The sequence below is a fragment of the Equus asinus genome, chromosome 30 (assembly GCF_041296235.1).
Source record: "Equus asinus isolate D_3611 breed Donkey chromosome 30, EquAss-T2T_v2, whole genome shotgun sequence".
Classification (NCBI taxonomy): Eukaryota; Metazoa; Chordata; class Mammalia; order Perissodactyla; family Equidae; genus Equus; species Equus asinus.
The window spans coordinates 26381513-26401604 of record NC_091819.1 but is presented as its reverse complement, the minus strand read 5'-3'; the positions used below and the strand labels follow the sequence as shown (position 1 = coordinate 26401604).

The window sequence follows — 20092 nt, the reverse complement described above, 5'->3', positions numbered from 1 at the left end:
AGTCTTGGGTGAGAAGGGGGGCCTGTATAAAGCCTTGATATCCCCTCTTTGTCTAGTGTTTCAGCATTTTTTCCCCTAAATTCCTGCTGTAACTTTGTTCACATGTGTGTAAAACTCATCTTGGTAGCCTACTTTATTGTATTGCATCAGTTCTCAAGAAAGAGCAGAGGGTCCATCAGAATCCCCCAGCAGTCTCGGGCAGCGTGGAAAGTCTCTGCCTGGAGATTCAAGCGGTTCTCCCCAATTCTCTTTTCCCCTTCCTTGAGAATCCTTCTGGAGGGTAGAATTATCAAACACATAATCAGATATTACCCCCAATTGTGCTCGTTACACGTGGACAGTTAATATAACTGACTAATAAGTATAATTAAGCCACACAGCTGGTGTCAGCAGTCACCATCCCATGGAGCCCCAGCACCATCGACATCTGAGGAAACAGTTTGGTAGAGAAGACAAATGGTCACCGAGCGGCCTCAAGATCTGGAGCCAAGCATGTCTCACTAGCAAGGCAGGAAGAGTCCCTTTAGAAATGATAAAATGTCGATGACAATAATATGGTTTTTCCTGATCAGACATCTTCTTTGTAGTTTTGTCAATCAGTTTCTAGAATTTCACTGAATCAGATTTTTGTCTATAGTTAATCACCTCAATGAACTAAGACAGTATTCATTTTTAAAAAATGATCTCTGGTTTATGCAGTTTAAAAGATTAGAGAAAAAAGTTTCTTCATGAAGAAATGTCTTTAGAAGTGAGGAGAAAAGTTGTTTAACTCTAGTAGGATAATGTAAAGAGTCGCATTATATAATTAATGGAGCCAGGCAAACGATTGCCAGATCTTAGGGAAAGATTTTGAGGGCAGAGCCTTTGAATTTACTGAAGGCAATGTTGAGATACACATATCATAGAAAACCATTTGTTATATTTAAATATGTTTCATCCTGAGTCTCGCTGAATATAGCACTCTGTTTTCCGTCTTGCAGATGAACATTTTTTGTTTGAATAATGCAATCAGACCTTTTACCTGTATGTCAGTTGATATAAAATTGCAGCAAATGTCCAACATTTTACTTACCTGCTGGTACTGCATGTACTTGGAGGCTGAACAATTGCTCAGCAAAGTAAATGTAGGAGAAAACCCTTACAGTGCCTCCCTGGGTACTTTTTCTGGATTATGAAGCATACCTGATGAGCAAACTGTTCCAGATAATTGCTGAAGATAAACACAGCTCATAAACCAGAAACTCTACTAATTCTTTGTGTCTAACTGGCTTCCACTTCTTTGATTTTCACAGACACCCTATTTTTGGCCATCAAATTGTTGGGAGCCGGAAAACACAGACTACGGTCAGTGCAATTTCTCCTCATTTCATTATTGACAGTCAGTCTGGGTGAACATGTGCTTGCATTTTATTGCTTTGTCATTGAGAAAAGAAAGCCACAATTCTCAGTATGGGACCAGTATTTCGAACACAGAATTTATGAATGACCTTGTTTGGAAACTTACCAAAGCTGGTGGTAACTTTTTCCATGGTGTAGTGACTGCGACTACTAAAGAAAAGTAAGTTTTCTTCTAAATAGGTTAAAGAGCTATAAACAAGCTTAACAAGATTATTATTATCTTTCCATAGCACCTTGGTCTACTGGAAAGAGTAACAAAGGGGCTCAGGGAACCAGAGTTCTAGTTTACCTCTCCCACTTAGCTGTGTGACTTGGGGTAAATCCCTTGACTTTGTAAGCCTCCATTTTTCTCGCTATTATATGAAGTATCCTGTGCTTCTATAAGCAGAAGGTTGTGTTAAACATGGAGAGGCCAATTGCAAGCAAAAGAAAGGATACAATGAGAAACTTAGTAGTAAAGAATTAAGTTCAGTGAACTCAGAATGAACCCGGTTCAACAGCCATGAGTTCAGTTAAACTCTTCAATGAGAAAATACGCCATAGTAAGTACCCATCTTCTTAGACCTTTCTGAAGGCTACAGCTTTCAAAGATAAGATTGCACAGTTTTTAAATGTCATTTCTACAAACATTGAGGATTTTTTCCTGTGCAAGTGCTTCAGTAGGGGCTGGGACAACAAGGCGACTCTGACTTCATCTGCTCTCTTGGGTAGCTCATAGGCTGGATGAGAAAAGAGAAATATACAGAAGGAATTACTGTAGAGTGCCGAGTGAATGTAACGGTGGTGTGTGCAAAATTATATGAAAGTTTTAAAGAATGAGACATTGACTTGACTCGAGAGATTCCCGAGTGATTTCACAAAAGAACTGAGAGCACCTGAGCTGGATTTGAAAGGAGGAGGAGGTATTTTTTAGAAGAGAAGGCATTTGAGGTCGAGGGCCAGCATATGCAAAGGCAGTGAGAAGCTTCACAGCAGCCTGACTTTCTTTGGTATCGCTCCTAGGAAGACGTGTCTGTAAGAAAACTGTGGGAAAATCCATAGAAAACCAATGGTGCTGTCCTTCATGTTTGTCGTTTTAGAAATGAATTTAGCAGTTCATCCAAGAGTGGTCAGGTGCCACTCAAGATTCAAACTAACAAAACTCACGGAAAATAACCTAAAAATCAGAATACTGATAAATTAATAGAGAGTATAGATTATTCCTTTCCAGTATTGGGAATGCTGATTTCTTCATCCAGGGTGCCTGTTCCTCAAAACTAAGGTGCTCGGAGAATGAGGTTACTAAAAATCAAATGCTGGGGGCTGGCCCGGTGGCACAGTGATTAAGTGCACACGTTCTGCTTCTCCGTGGCCCAGGGTTCGCCGGTTCAGATCCCAGGTATGGACGTGGCACCACTTGGCAAAAGCCATGCTGTGATAGGCGTCCCACATATAAAGTATAGGAAGATGGGCATGGGTGTTAGCTCAGGGCTAATCTTCCTGAAAAAAAAACTGCTGATTTGGGGACCTGTGATGGAGAACTTTGTGGAGCGTTTTGTCCAACCTGGGATGCTGCCTGGGGATTGTCTCACTAAAGAACATGAAACTCTAGTGGGGGAAACTGTTGGACAGCTGAGAAGGAACTCATGGAGAAAGACCCAGATGTTGGAGGCAGACAGACCTGACCTCAAATATTGTCACGACCACACACCAACTTTGTGACTTGGGTGAGGTGTATAACATCTCTGAGGCTCAGTCTGCTCACTTTTCAAGCAGAAATAATAATACCGACTTTCTAAAGTTGTTGAAATAATCCAAATCAATACGCCTAGGAAACTGGTATTGCTTCTCTCGTATTCAATAAATTGAAATTGTTTTGTGCTCATCATCATTATTGCCTGACAGATACACTGTCTCTGTTCCTTGTAGAAAAGCAAATTCTTATTCTTGGGGCCTGGCCCAGTGGCGTAGTGGTTAAGTTTGTGTGCCCAGCTTCAGCAACCCATGGTTCACAGGTTCAGATCCTGGGCACGGACCTACACACCACTCATCCAGCCATCCAGCTGCGGCAGTGTCCCACATACAAAACAGAGGAAGTTTGGCATAGATGTTAGCTCAGGGCCAATCTCCCTCAGCAAAAAGAGGTATATTAGCAACAGATGTTAGCTCAGGGCCAATCTTCCTCACTGAAAAAAAAAAAATCTTATTCTCAGTATTTTCTCTAGCCATCTTTTGGGTTTTTCATAAATATGTTAGTGTTTACAATTACAGCTCATGTTTCCTCGACTCCCAGAAGACCGATGTTTCAACGGTAAGCCTAAGGAAATGTCATGGCCTACACAACAAATCATTTACAGAACATCTCTCAAAGTCAGTCATCTCAAAATGACTAATGTCATTCAGTTTCACAGTAACTCTTATTGATGTCCATTTCAGAGGGACTCATCTTCTAAACTTTCTCCCCAAAAGTGAAGTGTCTGCAATTTAACTAACTATAGACATAGTCTTATTACTATATTTGTATTGTAATACAAAAAAATCTATCCTGAATAGACATATACCTATTTTTGTCTAGCTTGCATGCATTATATACAGGTGAAGAATAAAATAATTATTCAATAAGAGGTTATGAAAGAAAATGAGAGGAAGTGAATTGATAGTCATCTCAGACGCTGTACCACAGCTGTAGGCGATGATGTTTCATCTTCTATGATTTTTTAGGTGCAAATAAATCATAGCAGCAATCTGAATCATCCAACTTTGAATTTCCTACTGCCTTTGTTTAAAGAGCACTGTTATAAAATGTGGACTCCTTCCTCTAGAGAGGATATTGATGTATGATGGGCTGTGGGGCCCAGAGCACAGTGATTACTTAGGCTGTCTTTTCTAAGACAACTTTGGGGCAGTTGATTGCTTGAAGCAGGCTTAAAGATTGTTTCTTTCACTCTATTAGCATCCCAACTTCTGTTTCCACCACCAATTCCAACTTCCTAGGTAGGTTCTGCAGAAAATAACCTCTACAGGTCAGTTTATCTGGAGAAACACTTTTTCATGGTTACCTTGGTCTTGTAGAAAAATAGAATATGTTGGTCATGTTTAATGACTAGGACAAGCCAATGTGGACCACAGGGCTACATTTCTCTGAACACCATTCTTTGAAAATCAAGCTGGGTGAGATTTCTGATATTTTTACTCAAGTACAAAAAACACTTCAGTCCAAGCCAATTACAATGGAGTCAGGAATGGACATCCATGGGTGTATTTGCATCAAGAGTGATCTAGCACCAAGGGCTTGCCATGAGGGCTGGAGGCCAAGGCGTGAGGAAGCTTTGAGAACTGTGGTAAGTGGAAACAGTAGCAAGGGTAGCAAAGTGAAACAGAAGCCAGCGACAGGATGCTTACTGACGTCTCTGGGCACACACACTGCACACTGAGGTTCCTACAAATGAGCCCACATTGACCAATGACTTCAGGCTGGCTTCTTTTTGAGAGTTGAATCTCCAAAGTCCAACTAGGACTTCAACGCCCAGAAATCGAAATTTCCAATAAAGGCAGGAGCCGACCTCACACTTGTATGTCTCTCCTCACTCACCTCCCCCAAATCCTTGCCCTGTTGGAGCCTGTCTTTATTTAATATTTTGATGTTTGTTCATCATAGATTTTTTTTGCATTCATTTTACTTTTTTAAAATATTACATTGAAATATTGTTTTTCTTGATTAGTGACTTTTTTGGCACTCCCTCAACTTTTGCCCTCTAGGCAAGTGCCTTACTCACCTCATCCTAGTGGTTAATGCAACGGAAACCAACACGTGACAGGCGCAGAGAGACAGGTGTGTTCTCAACATGAAGACCTTTGAGCAGTGAAAACTGTCCAGAACTTTGCTTCTTCTTGTGGGTGATGATTTGTGCCTCAGAAAATATTAGCCAAAGGCCTGTCCTCGCTCAGGCTCTTAGGGAGGCTTTCGACGAGATGGAGGGAGGTTGTAGCTCGTGGGCACTGAGGAACTAGACCACACTGAGCTCCCCTTGTCAAAACCGTGCTAAAGGAATAGTAAAAGGATATAGAGAATTAATACATTTTTCATAGATGATGATGAAAGGCCAGCAGAAAGAAAATGTTCTAATTCACTAGTTACAGCAATTGTGTGCTGACATAGAATAATGACGGCAGCTTTGAGATAAACAGTCATTTTTCCTTCAAGGACAGATTTTAAGTTGGTCGGTTAACATTGGTAGAAAGATGGCCGTATCCAAAGTTCTGTGTTTGGGGCAGGGGGGTGACAAGCAACTTATGATTAATTAGAGAGATCAAATACACCATGAACCAATTTTAAAGAACCTTGAAATAAATGCATAAACTAAATCAAATTAATAGCATATATAGCTTCAGAACTGTGTCTTAAATCTTAAATAACTGACAAAATAACTGTGCCTTAAATCTTTGTATATTGATACAGTTATAATTCTATGATATATAATATAGGAAAACTGAGAATTCAAGATGCTGGGGAAAATGGAAGATCTTTACTTTTCTAAAAGTAGATATTGTTTATTTCTTGACCTAAATATTGCAACGCTTTCCAATGAATTCATCCCATTAATACCATGGTGGGGAGGGTTCAGTTCCAGTTTCCTTCTTTTGGCACTTAATTTTTAAGCTGTTTATTTCATAAGAGCTTTAAAAGGGCCTCTACAATTCTATTTCCTAACCTCCATAGAACTTCCAAAGCCTTTGCCATCCTCGTTTGATGTGTCCATCCCTGCTATATCTAATTTTGAAGCCAGGTATTAGTGGCTCCTAAAACCATGTTTTAATGAATAGATTTTTTTTAATTTCTGTTTTTTGAAAAAGTTTTGGTGTACGAAAAGATTGAACGGAATGTACAGAGAGTTCCCGTAAACCACCTCAATCCTATCCACACTCTCCCTATTATTAATATCTTGCATTAGTGCAGTACATAAGTTACAATGATGAGCTAATGTTCATACATTATTAATAACTAAAGTCCATACTTTTATATTAGAGTTTGCTCTTTGAATTGTACATTCTGAGGGTTTTAACAAATGTATGATCACACGTAGCCACCATTACTGGATCCTACACAATGGTTTCACTGCCCTGAAACTTCCGTGTGCTGCACCTATGCATCCCTTCCTTCCTCCTTCTGCACCCCCTGGCAACCACGGCTCTTTTTATTGTTTATGGGAAAACTCCAGAGTTTTCCCTTTTCCAAAATGTCATCTAGTTGGAATCATACAGCATGGACCCTTTTCAGACTGGTTTCTTTCACTTAAAAAGATGCATTTAAGTTCCTCCGTGTCTCCACATGAAAGCAGAGCCCATTGCCTTTTTATCATGGAATGGTATTTCACTGTATGAGTATACCACAGTTGGTTTATCCATTTACCAGTTGAAGAACATCTTGGTTGCTTCCACAATTGGCAATTATGAATAAAGCTGCTATAAACACTGGGGTGCAGGTTTTTGTGTGGATATTAGTTTTCAGCTCATTTTGAAAAATACCCAGGAGAGTGATTACTGGACTGTGTGGTAAGATTATGTTTAGCTTTGTAAGAAATAGCCAAATATTTTCCAGAGTGATTGTACCATTTTGCATTTGTACCAGCAATGAACGAGAGTTCCTGTCGCTCCACATCCTCAGCAGCATTTGGTGCTACTAGTGTTTTGAATTTGAGCCATTCTAATAGATGTGGTATCTTGTTGTTTTAATTTGCAATTCCATAATAACATGTGACGTTGAATTTTTTTATATGCATATTTGCCAACTATATATTTTATTTGTTGAGATGCCTTTTTAGATCTTTGCTCACCCTTTAACTTGGTTTTTGTTTCCTTATTGTTGAGTTTCAAGATTTCTTAATATATTATGGATGCCAGTCCATTATCAGATGTTTTTTGCAAAGACTTTCTCCCAGTCTGTGGCTTCTGTGTTCATTCTGTTAGTAGTGTCTTTCACAAATAAGAAGTTTTAAATTGTAATGAAGTCCAACTTATCAGTTTTTTCTTTCATCAATTATGCTTTTGGTATTATATCTAAAAATCATCACCAAACCCCAGGTCACCTAGATTTTCTCCTGTTATCTTTAAGGAGTTTTATAGTTTTGTGTTTTACAATTAGGTTTTTGATTCATTTTGAGTTAATATTTGTGAAAGTTGTAAGGTCTGAATCTAGATTCTTTTATTTTTTTTTTCATGTGAATGTCCAGTTGTTCCAGCACCATTTGAAAGCACCATTGAAAAGACTATTCTTTCTCCCTTGAATTACTTTTGCTCCTTTGTTGAACATCAGTAGACTGTATTTATGTGGGTCTGTGTCTGGGCTCTCTATTCCATTCCATTGATATGTTTGTCTCTTCTTTCACCAATACCACACTGTCATGATTACTGTGGCTTTATAGTGACTCTTGAAACTAGGTAATGGCAATCCTCCAAATCTGTACTTCCTCAGTATTGAGCCTTTTGCTTTCCATGTAAGCTTTAGAAATATTTGTTCACTACCCACAAAATAACCTGCTGGGATTTGACTGGGATTGCAGATAAGGTTGGGAAGAACTGACATCTTCACGGTATGAAGTCTTCCTATCCATGAACACGGACTCTCTCTCCATTCATCCAGTTCTTCTTTGATATTTTTCATCAGCGTTTTGTACTGAGGTATAATTGACAACCAGGAATTATATACTGAGCCCTGGTGGTCTAGTGGTTTAGATGTGGCCCTCTAATCACCATAACCCAAGTTCATGTCCCATTCAGGGAACCACACCACCCATCTGTTGGCTGTCATACTATAGTGGCTGCATGTTGCTGTGATGCTGAAAGCTATGCCACCGGTATTTCAAATACCAGCAGGGTCACAGGTTTCAGCAGAGTTTCCAGACTAAGACTAGGAAGAAGGACCTGGTCACTTCTGAAAAATTGGCCATGAAAACCCTATGAATAGAGGCAGAGCATTACCCAAAAGACCAGGCATGGTTCCGCTCTGCTGTACACAGGGTAACTAGGAGTTAGAATTGACTCAATTGGAATTGACTTTCTGCCCACTGGATCTGGCTCTAACAACAAAAAACTCGTTTTCTTAAATTCGTATCTAAGTATATTTATCACACTATTTACATTCCTGTGATGATGTAAATGGTATTGTACTTTTAATTTCAAATTTCAATTGTTCATTACTGGTATATTAAAAAAACAAGTTTGTATCATGCAAACTTGCTATAATCACTTAGTTCTAAAAATTGTTTGATGTTGTTTCTTTGGATTCTCTACATAAACAAACATTCATCTGTGAACGAAGACAGTTTTCTTTTTTCCTTTCCAAACAATATACCTTTCATTTCTTTTTCTTGTCTTACTGAATTAGCTAGGACTTATAGTAAGATGTTGAATGTTGAATAGGAGTGGTACAAGGGGATAACCTTGCTTTGTTACTGATTTTAACAGGAAAGCATCTAGTTTCTAACCATTTAGTTAAATGTCAGCTGTAAGTTTTTTGTAGATGTTCTTTGTCAACTTGAGGAAATTTCTCTCTATTCCTAGTCTGCTGAAGGTTTTAATTTTTTTTTTATGAATGGATGCTATATTTTGTCAAATGCTTTCTCTGCATTTGTTCATATGATCACATGGTTCTTCTTTTTTTAGTCTATTAATGTGATGAGTTACATTAATTGACTTTCAAATGCTCAGCCAGCCTTGCATAACAAGACTAAATCTCACTTGGCTATGGTGTATAATTCTTTATACACATTGTTGGATGTGATTTCCTAATGTCTTATTGGGGATCTTTGCCTTTATGTTCATGAAAATATTGATATTTAGTTTTCCGTTCCTGTAATGTCTCTTTGTGGTTTGGTAGTAGAATAACACTGGCCTCACAGTATTAGGAAGTATTTCCTCTGCATCTATTTTCTGGAAGAGATCGTAGAGAATTGGTATCATTTCTTCCTTAAATATTAGGTAGGCTTTACTAGTGAAATCATCTTAGCTTGGTGATTTCTGTTTTGGCAGGTTATCAAATATTAATTCTATTTATTTAATAGATTTAAGCCTATTCAGATTATCCTTTTCTCTTCGTGTGAGTTTTGGTAGATTGTGTCTTTCAAAAAGTTGGTCTGTTTCCTCTAGGTTATCAAATCGGTGGACTACATTGGTTATAATATTCCTTTACCACGTTTTTGAAGTCAATAGAATCAATAGTGACAGCCTCTCTTTCATTTCTCATATTAGTAATTCATGTCTTCTCTTGCTTTCTTGTTAGCTTGCCTAGAAGTTTATTAATATTAATCTCTTCGAAGAAGCAGCTTTTGATTTTGTTGAATTTCTTTATTGGTTTCCCGTTTTGAAGTTCATTGATTTCTGCTCTAATTTTTTTAGTATTTCTTTTCTTCTGCTTACTTTGGATTTAATTTGCTCCTCTTTTTTTTTAGTTTTATGTGTTGGAAGCTTAGTTTATTGATTTTAGATTCTTATCCTTTTCTGATATATTTATTCAATGCTGTGAATTGCCCTCTAAGCATAGCTTTCACTGCATCATAGATGTTTGATAAGTTGTATTTTTAATATCATTTAGTCAAAAATATTTTTTAATTTCTCTTGAGACTTCTTCCTTGACCATATGTTATTTATAAGTGTTGTTTAATTATAAGCATTTCATGGCTTTCTAGCTATCTTTCTGTTATTTATTTCTGGTTTAATTTCATTGTTGTCTGAGAATAGTCTTTGTATAATTTCTATTTTTTAAAATTTGTTAAAGTGTGTTTTATGGCTTAGAATGTGGTCTTGTTTTGGTCCATGTTCCATGCGAACTCAAGAATATTGTATATTCTGCTGTTGTTGGATGAAGTATTGTGTAAATGTCAAATAGATCCAGTTGATTGATCATCCTGTTTTGTTCAACTACGTCTTGACCGATTTTTCTGCACACTGGATTTGTCAACTACAGATAGATGTGTGTTGAAGTCTCTGATTATAATTGCTATTGTCTATTTCTCCTTGAAGTCTCTCAGTTTGTGCCTCAAGTATTTTGATGTTCTGTTGTTCGGAGCATAAACATTAAGGATTTTTATGTCTTCAAGAAGAATTAACCCCTTTGTCATTATGTAATGCTCTTGTTTATTCCTAAAAATTTTTCCTTTTTTGAATTCTGCTTTGTCTGAAATTAATTTAGCTACTGCAGTTTTCTTTATATTAGTGTTAACATGGCTTGTCTTTCTCCTCCCCTTTATTTGTAGTCTATCTGTGTCTTTATATTTAAAGTAAGTTTCTTGTAGACAGCATATAGTTAGGTCATGTTTTTTGTCCACTCTGGCAGTCTTTGTCTTTTAATTGGTATATTTAGATCATTCACATGTAAAGTGGATATTAATATAGTTGGATTTATAACTATCATATTCATAACTGTCTTCTATTCATCTCCCTTTTCTTTATCTCTCTTTGTATTTTTATTTTTTGCTTCCACCCTTTTTCTGCCTTCTGTTGTTTTAACTAAACATTTTATATGATTCCATTTTCTCTCCTCTCTTAGTATCAGTTATACTTCTTTTTAAATGTTTTAAGGTTGTCATAGAGTTTTAAATATACATTTACAACTAATCCAAATCCACTTTTAGATAACACGATACACTTTACAGATAATACAAGTACTTCATGAGGAATATTTCCACTTTCTCCCTCCCATCTCTTATAACACTGTTTTCGTTCCTTTCCCTTAGCTATAAACTATTATCACCGAATATATTGTTGCTATTACTATTTTGAACAAACATCTATCTCTTAGATCAATTAAGAATAAGAAAAATAAAAGATTTTATTTGACCTGCACTTATTCCTTCTCTAAAGGTCTCCCTTTCTTTATGCAGATCTGAGTTTCACTCTATATCACTTTCCTTTTCTCTGAGAAACTTCTTTTAACATTTCTTGCAAGGCAGGTCTACTGACAACAAATTCCCTCAATTTTTGTTTGAGAAAGTCTTTATTTATCCTTCACTTTTGAAGGATAATTCTGCAAAATACAGAATTCTAGGTTGGTAGTCTTTTCTTTCTACACTTAAATATTTCACTCTACTCTCTTCCTGCTTGCATGGTTTCTGATGAGAAGTTCAATGTAATTCTTATCCTTTGTCCTCCATATGTAAAGTGTTCCCTCCTTACACAATGCCCCCTCCCCAGCTTTTTTCAAGTTTCTCTCTTTGTCTTTGGTTTTCTGCATTTAGACTCTAATATGTCTTTGTTAGTGCCATCAAGTTGGTGCTGACTTCTAGCAAGCCCATGTACAGCAGAGCAGAACCCTGCCTGGTCTTTTTGCACCATCCTCTCACCTTCCAGCTGTATCAGACAATACTCCCCTGCTATTCCTAAGATTTTCATGACCATATTTTTCAGAAGTGGGTAGCCAGGTCCTTCTTTCCTAGTCAGTATAGCCTGGAAGCTCCGCTAAAATCTGTCCACCATGATTGACCCTGCTGGCATTTGAAATACCTGTGGCACAGCTTTCAGCATCACAGCAACATGCAGCCACTATAGTATGAAAACCAACAGATGGGTAGTATGGTTCCCTGACTGGGAAACAAACCTGGGCCGTGGTGCTGAAAGTATCAAATCTTAACCACTAGATGACCAGGGCTGGCAGAATATATATCTAGCTATAGATTTTTTATATTAATCATGCTTGGTGTTCTCTGAGCTCCCTGCATCTGTGGGTTAGTATTTGTCTTAGTTTGCCAGGGCTTCCACAACAAAATACTACAGACTGGGTGTCTTAAACAGTAGAAATTTATTTTTCACAGTTCTGGAGACTGGAAATCCAGGATCAAGGTGCTGGTGGGGTTGGTTTATCCTGAGGCCTTTCTCCTTGGCTTTCAGAAGGCCATCTTCTCCATGTGTCCTCACATGCTCTTTCCTCTGTGCTTGCAAATCCCTGGTGTCTCTTCTTCTTATAAAGACACCAGTCATATTGGATGAGGACCTCACCCTCATGACATCATTTAACCTTAACTATCTCTTTACAGGCCCTGTCTCCAAATGCAGTCACATTCTGAAGCCACTGGGAGTAGTGCTTCAGCATATGAATTCTGAGGGCACACAATTCAATCCATAACAGTGACTATCATTAATTTTGAGAAATTCTCGGTGATTATTACTTTAAATATTTCTTCTGTTCTTTTCTCTCTTTGTGGTATTCCCATTTCATGTATGTTACGCCTTTTGCAGTTGTCCCACAGTTCTTGAATATTCAGTTCTCTCTTTTTCATTCTTTTCTCTTTTTGCATTTCAGTTTTTAGAAGTTTCTATTAACATATCTTCGAGTTCACTGATCTCTCCTCAGCTGTGTCCAGTCTATGGAACCCATCAAACGCATTCCTCATTTCTGTTACAGTGTTTTGATTTCTCACATTTCCTTTTGATTTTTTCTTAGTTTCCATCTCTCTGCTTACATCATTTGTCTGTTCTTGCTTGTTGTCCATTTTTCCATTAGAGCTGTTAAACTTTTAATCATAGTTATTTTTAATTCCATGTCTGATAATTCCCAAATCTCTTCCATATCTGAGTCAGATTCTCATGCTTGCCATGTCTTTTCCAACTGTGTTTTTTGCCGTTTAGTTCTTTTGCTGAAAGCAGGCCACGATACACTGGATAAAAGAACCTGTGATGCATAGGGCTTTAATGCGAGGTTTTGTGTTTATCTGGCTAGGAGTTAGAAGAGTTAGGCTGTGTTTACTGTTTGCTGTCACCAAAGGTTTTAGAGGCTGGAACTTCCCTGGTGTCCCTATTTTTCTCTCCTCTGTCACATTTGGGTTTTCCTAGGCACTTCTTCTAACATAAGATCTGGGACGTGCAGTTTTTTCAGTTGCTCCTTCTATTACTATAGAGGAGCCCTACTGATGTGGTGGTGAGTTTTGTGTATGTAAGGGGACATTGTATAGTCCTATGATTAGGTCTCAGTCTTTTAGTGAGCCTGTGCCCTTGTGATCTTCACAAGGGCTCCTTGGGTGGTTGGAGATTTCTTCCCCCATAGATGAGATGGGAAGGACAGAAGGGGCTTGAATTGGCTATTTCTCTTCCCCCAGGTGGAAGACTAAACTGGGCTGGAGTTGGGTATTTCCTTTCCTCTAGGTAGTTTAGACTCTGAAGCAACCCCAGTTTATTAGACTCTGATAACCTAGTTTCCCCTGAGGCAAGCTTGTTAAAAAGAACCCAATACTCTGGGTGTACTTCAGAATGGTTCCTCTTCGCCTCCTCTTGTTGGAAGCCTGAGGGACTCTCTCCCAGATCCTCACTGTGAAAACCTGGTAGGGCTCCGAGAGGTAAAGCTCACAAATGCGTGGTAACCCCCTAAGGTTGTCCCCCTACCCCTGGGGTTTCAACGCTCTAACTTGTCCACACTGAGCCTCCAACCACTAGTCAGTTACACTTTAAGTTTTCCTGCCCAGCGCTGGTTCCCAAGGAGGTGTTTCTTCCTGGGCTTCCGCTCCAGTGAGTCATGATTCTCTGTATACGCCTGTCTGTCTCTCCAGTTTGGGGGGCTGTGATTTGCCCTCTGACCTCAATTCTCTGATGGATCCAAGAAGAATTGCTGGTTTTTACTTTGTTTGGTGTTTTTTGAGGATGGACGGGAGCTTGCGACTTCCAAGCTCCTTCCTTGCCTGCCCAGAAACCAGAGAACAGATACAGGGTACAGACGGATGAACAAATCACGATGAGGCATGTTGCTTTCATCTATTTTGTTCCTGCTTTTCTGTCTTTTTTTTTCTTCAGTATTTCATCATGGGACATTCTCTGAATCAACATCTGCGAGAAATGGTTCATTTTTTTATTGCAGCATATGCAAGCAATGGTTTACGGAAATTTAAAATCGGTTGTTTCTCCTCCGTGTGTTCTCTTTTCCTACTGGGCTTTGGAAAGCGTCTGAAATCCATCCGTCGGTGTCAGGGAAAATGTCTCTTTGAGGTCATTATTTTCCCCTTGATTTCCCTGTAGCTTTGGAGCTGCCCTAGAATGGAAAGAAAGAGGAATCCGGCACCCTCAATTGACAGAGCATGATGTGAGGACAGAGAAACAAAATAAGAGTGTGTTTAAGCAGAATTCTAATAAGCCTTGCATGTTTTTGAACTTTAAATATGTTCTAACATGTTAATGTTCCAACATTTTTCTCCCGAAGCTATCATGATCAATGGTCATTTCTAAATAGATTTGCCCTGGAACAAGATCAGAGGTGGATCCAAGAAGAAAAATAAAGCATTATATCTTACCAGGAATGTCTCATCATCATTCAGAATTACAGATGCTCTGGGACGATTAAAATTTTAAAACACAAAATAAACAAAAGTCTTCACTGATTCAACCAAAGTGCAGAAGTATAATCTCCTAATTTGTGGAAATGATAGACTCCCATATATCTTTCTTTTTTTTTTTTTTTCTTCTTCGAGGAAGATTAGCCCTGAGTCAACATCTGCCAATCCTCCTCTTTTTTCTAAGGAAGACTGGCCCTGAGCTAACATCCATGCCCATCTTCCTCTACTTTATATCTAGGACGCCTACCACAGCATGGCGTGCCAAGTGGTGCCACATCCACACCCAGGATCCCAACCGGCAATCCCCGGGCCGCTGAAGCGGAACGTGCGCACTTAACCACTGCGCCACCGGGCCACCCCCCCCCATATATCTTTCTTAATAAAAAGGAAAAGCTATACTTATTATATTTTTATTGTTGTAGTTATAAAGGGTAGTATTGGTATTATAATTTATTTTGTAAATTAAATATTCACCATGAACTAGTTTTAGCAAAAACAATACCAATAAACTATGTCCTTAAAAACAAAACAAAACACATTTACCCAATATAACAGTGAGAACTAACTCATGGTCTAGGACTATTCATAAAAGGAACTAAAGCATTTATGACATCTTAAGAATACAGATTACAGCACAAAGCATTCTCCTTTATAAAATGTCCCAAGCTTTTGTCTTTTCAAGACACAAAACTTCCTGATCAAAAGAGTAAGCCATTAAAAGCTCTGGCTTTTACTCAACTGATGCAAAGATTAAACACTTGATTTGCTTTCTTACCCAAATATTGACATGTAGTTATATACATATGTATATGAATATCGTATGTGCATATAAATGTATTGTATGTTTACTTGCCTCATGCCTGCATACAATAAACATATGTTTATTTACATGGAAAATTTAAATATTTTTAAACATGGTATATATAAAATAAGATTGGCCAATATTTTTGAAATGTGTCCCTAGTTCATAATCTCAATCCCTACAAATGCTCTGTTGTATTGAAAATAGTTTCACATATTAACTGAGCCACCAGCTTGTAAGGATCTTGCTGCTTGTGTCTCCAAGGGGTGAAACAAGCCTGTTGAGAAGATTAATACCAATGACCTGTGCTGCCTACTGGTTTCGGGTTTGGCTCCCTCCTTACATTTCCCTATGAGTCTGCAGGCTTGCAGTCTTTTCTTTATGTCACCTACCAGCAAAGACACAGAAAGAGAAAGAGAAAAGTAGTTGATATTTTATAGTAATGGATATTCAACTCTTAACTGCCTAATTAATATCTGCATTATTTGGTGCCTTTATATTATTATTTATTCATATATTAAGCAGAAAAATTTTTCCATTAATTGGGCCATGATATACACATGTAAATATATGGTGTGTACATTTCTGTGTGTGTGTTGGGGATGGCTGAGGGATTATTGCTGTGTGTAGAAAGCCCAAATTTGGAAGCACTGAAATCCATTACAATTTGAAATAAGCAAAATGACCAACATGCTGCCCAGCAGGGAAATAGTTCTGATGTCTTTACAAGTCACTAAAATAGAGATTTTTAGGACTAGCTGTGTCTCAAGTGCCTTGTATTTCACTCTTTCTCAAAGTGGGGCCAGATTTGCCTCTATCAACTGGGATGACTTTAAAATGCAGATTCCTGGCCTCTTTCCCAACCAGTTGGATCTGAGACCCCAGCCCAAGAACTGGCATTATTACTGACATTATCAACAATCTCTACGCCAAAGTTTGAAAACCAAGCAGTCATTATTTATTTAGTTTACAAATCAGATTAACTTGATATTTAAGTTGTTAAGTATTCCTGGTTGTTTTACATTTTGTCTTCTTTTGAGTAGTTATCCCTGTTTGTCCAACTACGTTTTAAAAAATAGCATATCAGAAATTTGAATAACCCTTAACAGCTTGTATCACATCTTTTTATATATTATCTGATTTAATCCCTCACTGAAAATCTTCAAAGTGCCAGAGAAGTGAAGGACCTACTCTGTTACAAAAAACAACAGAACCAGGATTGGAGCCCAAGATTTCTGACTGAATTTTATGCTTTTTCCATTCCAGCAGACTTGCCTTTCATCCCTGATCCATTGGGCATGAGTATTTCTCAATTAGATTTCCACACATGATGGTGTCTATAAGACGTATAGCTAGCTGGATGTTTAGCTACACATGACTAGTATGCAGCTGGCTATTCTGGAGCATGCAATTCTGGAGTAAAGGAGAGGGGTTGGTGTTTGACAGGAAGATTTTTGAGTCATTAGTGTCTATACGGTAGTTAAAGGCATGGTTGTGGATGAGATCATTCAGGTAGGACATGTAGAGTGAGATAAAGAGAGGGCCTAGGTTGGAACCTAGAGAATATCAACATTTAAGAAGAAATTATCAGAAGAGGTACCAGGAAAAAGAGAATGAGAAAGAGATGTGGGAGATCAGATTTCAGTGAGGGGATGAGAAATGAGGAAGCAAAGGCAGAAATAAGCTTGGTCCGCATTCCCGAATACTTGGCAATGAAGTGAGAAAGAAATGAATGTATGGATGGGTGGATGGATGGATGGATGGATGGGTAGATGGATAGATGAGTGGATGGATGGATGGAGGAGAGAGAGAGAAAAAGGGAAAGAGTGAGCCTGCTCACTAGATGGAAATGATGCTGAATTAGTGGTGTGGTATTCAATATGGAAGAGAGTTGGATTTATTTTGAAAATAAGGGGAAGCTTTAATAAAACAAGAGAGATTAGAGAAAGCAGGAAGACCAATGCATCTGTCACATATGTTTAGCTTCCTGCCCAGGATAGAGTAGGAATGAGCAGAGGATTCCTAACTCAGTCCAGAATCCAGCACTTCTCCTTCTACAGTATGCTGATTCTTAACAGGCAATACTGTTTGGAATATTTTCCCATCCATCCATGCTGTAAGTTAGAGCTGAATTTCAAACACTCTAATTATGGCACATTTAGGTAGGGTAAAAGACTCTACAGCTCCATTATCTTGCCCTAAGTAAGTTTTAGGTAGAAAAAATAAAAATAAAGTGGCACAGTAGAGGAAATACTGTGGGATAAGAATGGGAATATAAAGGAGAAATGGATTTATCTGTTTCAGAAAAAAGGGGGTATGGATAGCTCATATGTGGACCGTAATGTGTGCATGCTGTTTACTTGTAAATTTATCAAAAGCTTATAAGCTAGGAATGTCACTGATGCAAACATGCATCATGAGTCGCCATAGGGTTAACCAAGCAATTCATAACAAACTAAATTGATGAGGATGATATGAAATAAACATTAATTTTCAACTTAAGGTCATGAACATCAGTCACTGAAAATCACAACCAACTCATAGCAACACTGAGGTTGCACTGATAAACAAATATCCTCCTGGAAAGTAACTGGAACCCCCATTATCCATGGACATGCATTCAAAACTTTGCAACATTGCCAAGTGTCAGTCAGATTTCTTAGCAAAGTCTGAACTAGAGGCCTCAGTACATTCTATTAACCAGCTAATTTTAGTTTATGCATTCCAAATTTTAGCATAACCCTTGTGCCTGCCATTTTCCTACACAAACTAAAGGAAACACTTGCGGTGTCGGTCATCTTATAGCCCTTCAGGAGAAGCCTTGCAGCAGTGGACTGCAGGCTTTGCTTTGAGAATCGTAGATGTAGGGGTTTGTTTGGATTAAAAAACTCTCCCAGTCCCAATTCCTTGGGTAAACCTTCTAGCTTCCTTGTGAATGGATTGAATCACATAATCGGGTGCCTTTCTTCTACTGACACCACCATGGAAACACTTAGAACATTGTAATTGTGCAAATCCACTGGTGAGGGAGAAGTTACTGGGGACCTGGGTCAGGATGGAAATATCCTGGCTGAGGTAGAGCTTTTACTTGATGGTGATGGAGTAGAAAGGAGGTAGGGGGCTCTGACGGTGTGCAAACAAAACTCCCCCTTGTGTTTAGGCTTAATAACTACAGGAAGGACATTCATTTCATTTAAAGTTTTACCGCAGACAAATAGCTAATCACAGTGGCCATGATAAAAAGCAAAGAGGGCTTTGACTCCTTATGGAGACTTTTTGAAGATCAAAGAATGAAAGGGAAAATTAAAATATTAAAAGACCATTAGAGAGATCATTTATAATTTAAATAAACCCAAATTGGCATGTATTTTATGAATTGGTGATACTGTTTCATGAAGACTTGGTCTTCCCAGGTCTAGCCATTAAAACTAAGACAGTTTCGGTTAATAAAAGTATCAACAAGAGAGGTCTTATTTTTTTCATTGTTTTAACATTGAGTGGCAGGGGGGAACAGACTATTGCTGATTTATTAAAGGACAAGATTTAGCGTTTGGTCGTACTTTGAAACTTTCTCAACGTGGGAAAATAGACACAGGGCCTTTACATTCTGAGTGGTAAATATTCCACATCGTGTGATTCTCTTGTAGGTAACAGAAGCTTTTTGTGCTGTAGAGCTCAAACAAAACTACTTCTAAGCCCAAATGATTTGCAAAAAAAAAAAAAAAGTCTTTTAATTAAAACCTACATCAAGGGCAATTTGCAAATCTATTTCATATTTTCCTTCAGCAAAGAAGAGGTGGCAGGACTTTAGTGTTCTGTTTCTACATTCTCTTAACAGAAGGGAGATTCATCTTGCTTTAAATCACACTAGACAAAAACCCTCAAAGGAAAGTGAACCAAGAAAGTAAGCCTGAGGACGCTGGCCAGATTTTTAATTTTCTGTCGGCATGGCGATTGCACGCACTAACGCTCTCCCTTGCCCCAGAATGTCAGTGTCAGTGTTAAACCATGACTTCCTCCGGTCATGGGATGTCAGAGCTGGAGGGAACCTGAGAGATTATCCAATTCGACCATCTTAGCTAAAGAAGCAGCAGCTGAGTCCCAGAGAGCAACAGGACTCGCCAAGCCAAGGTCATACCTCTCATTATTGGCCAAGTTTAAAATGCACTAAAAAGTCAGACAAATAGGAAGATGCCTGGATCTGAACTTAGCAGAGTATTCCATAAAGATTTTCAATAGCTTATTCTTAAATGGTTGCAACTTTTCTTAGGCTATTACGTATACCAAATGGGCTATGCTGTTGTGTTTCTATCATTGTTATGGAACCAATTCTGGCAAGCTGCGTTTTCTGTGATTGACCTGGGCTATGCTTTTGTGCTAAATTTGAGGTGTCAGGTTCTTGTTAAAGAAGTTCTTCTTTAAGCCAAGAAATATTTTTACAAGGCTACCCCGGCTCCTGCTGTTGCTTTCTGGTTTCTTTGTGAAGCTTTGGCAAGCTTCCAGCTGTTGTAATAAAAGTAGCAGTGATGACACATTGTCCTCCCCGATTACTGTGCTGTGTGTCCATTCCAGGGCTGCACCTCAGGCTGATGCCCTGGAGGGG

The 20092-nt window shown here is 38.4% G+C and overlaps 1 protein-coding gene across 9 annotated transcripts in view; it reads left to right on the top strand.

The window, feature by feature from the left end:
• RGS7 (regulator of G protein signaling 7) overlaps window positions 1–20092 on the top strand; it is a 501339-nt gene that overhangs the window by 371627 nt on the left and 109620 nt on the right. For all 9 annotated transcript variants that reach the window (XM_044762807.2, XM_044762806.2, XM_070501516.1 and 6 more), the window contains one exon: window positions 1293–1344. In XM_044762807.2, coding sequence (XP_044618742.1) covers window positions 1293–1344 — 52 coding nt within the window. The remainder of the gene's footprint in view (window positions 1–1292; window positions 1345–20092) is intronic.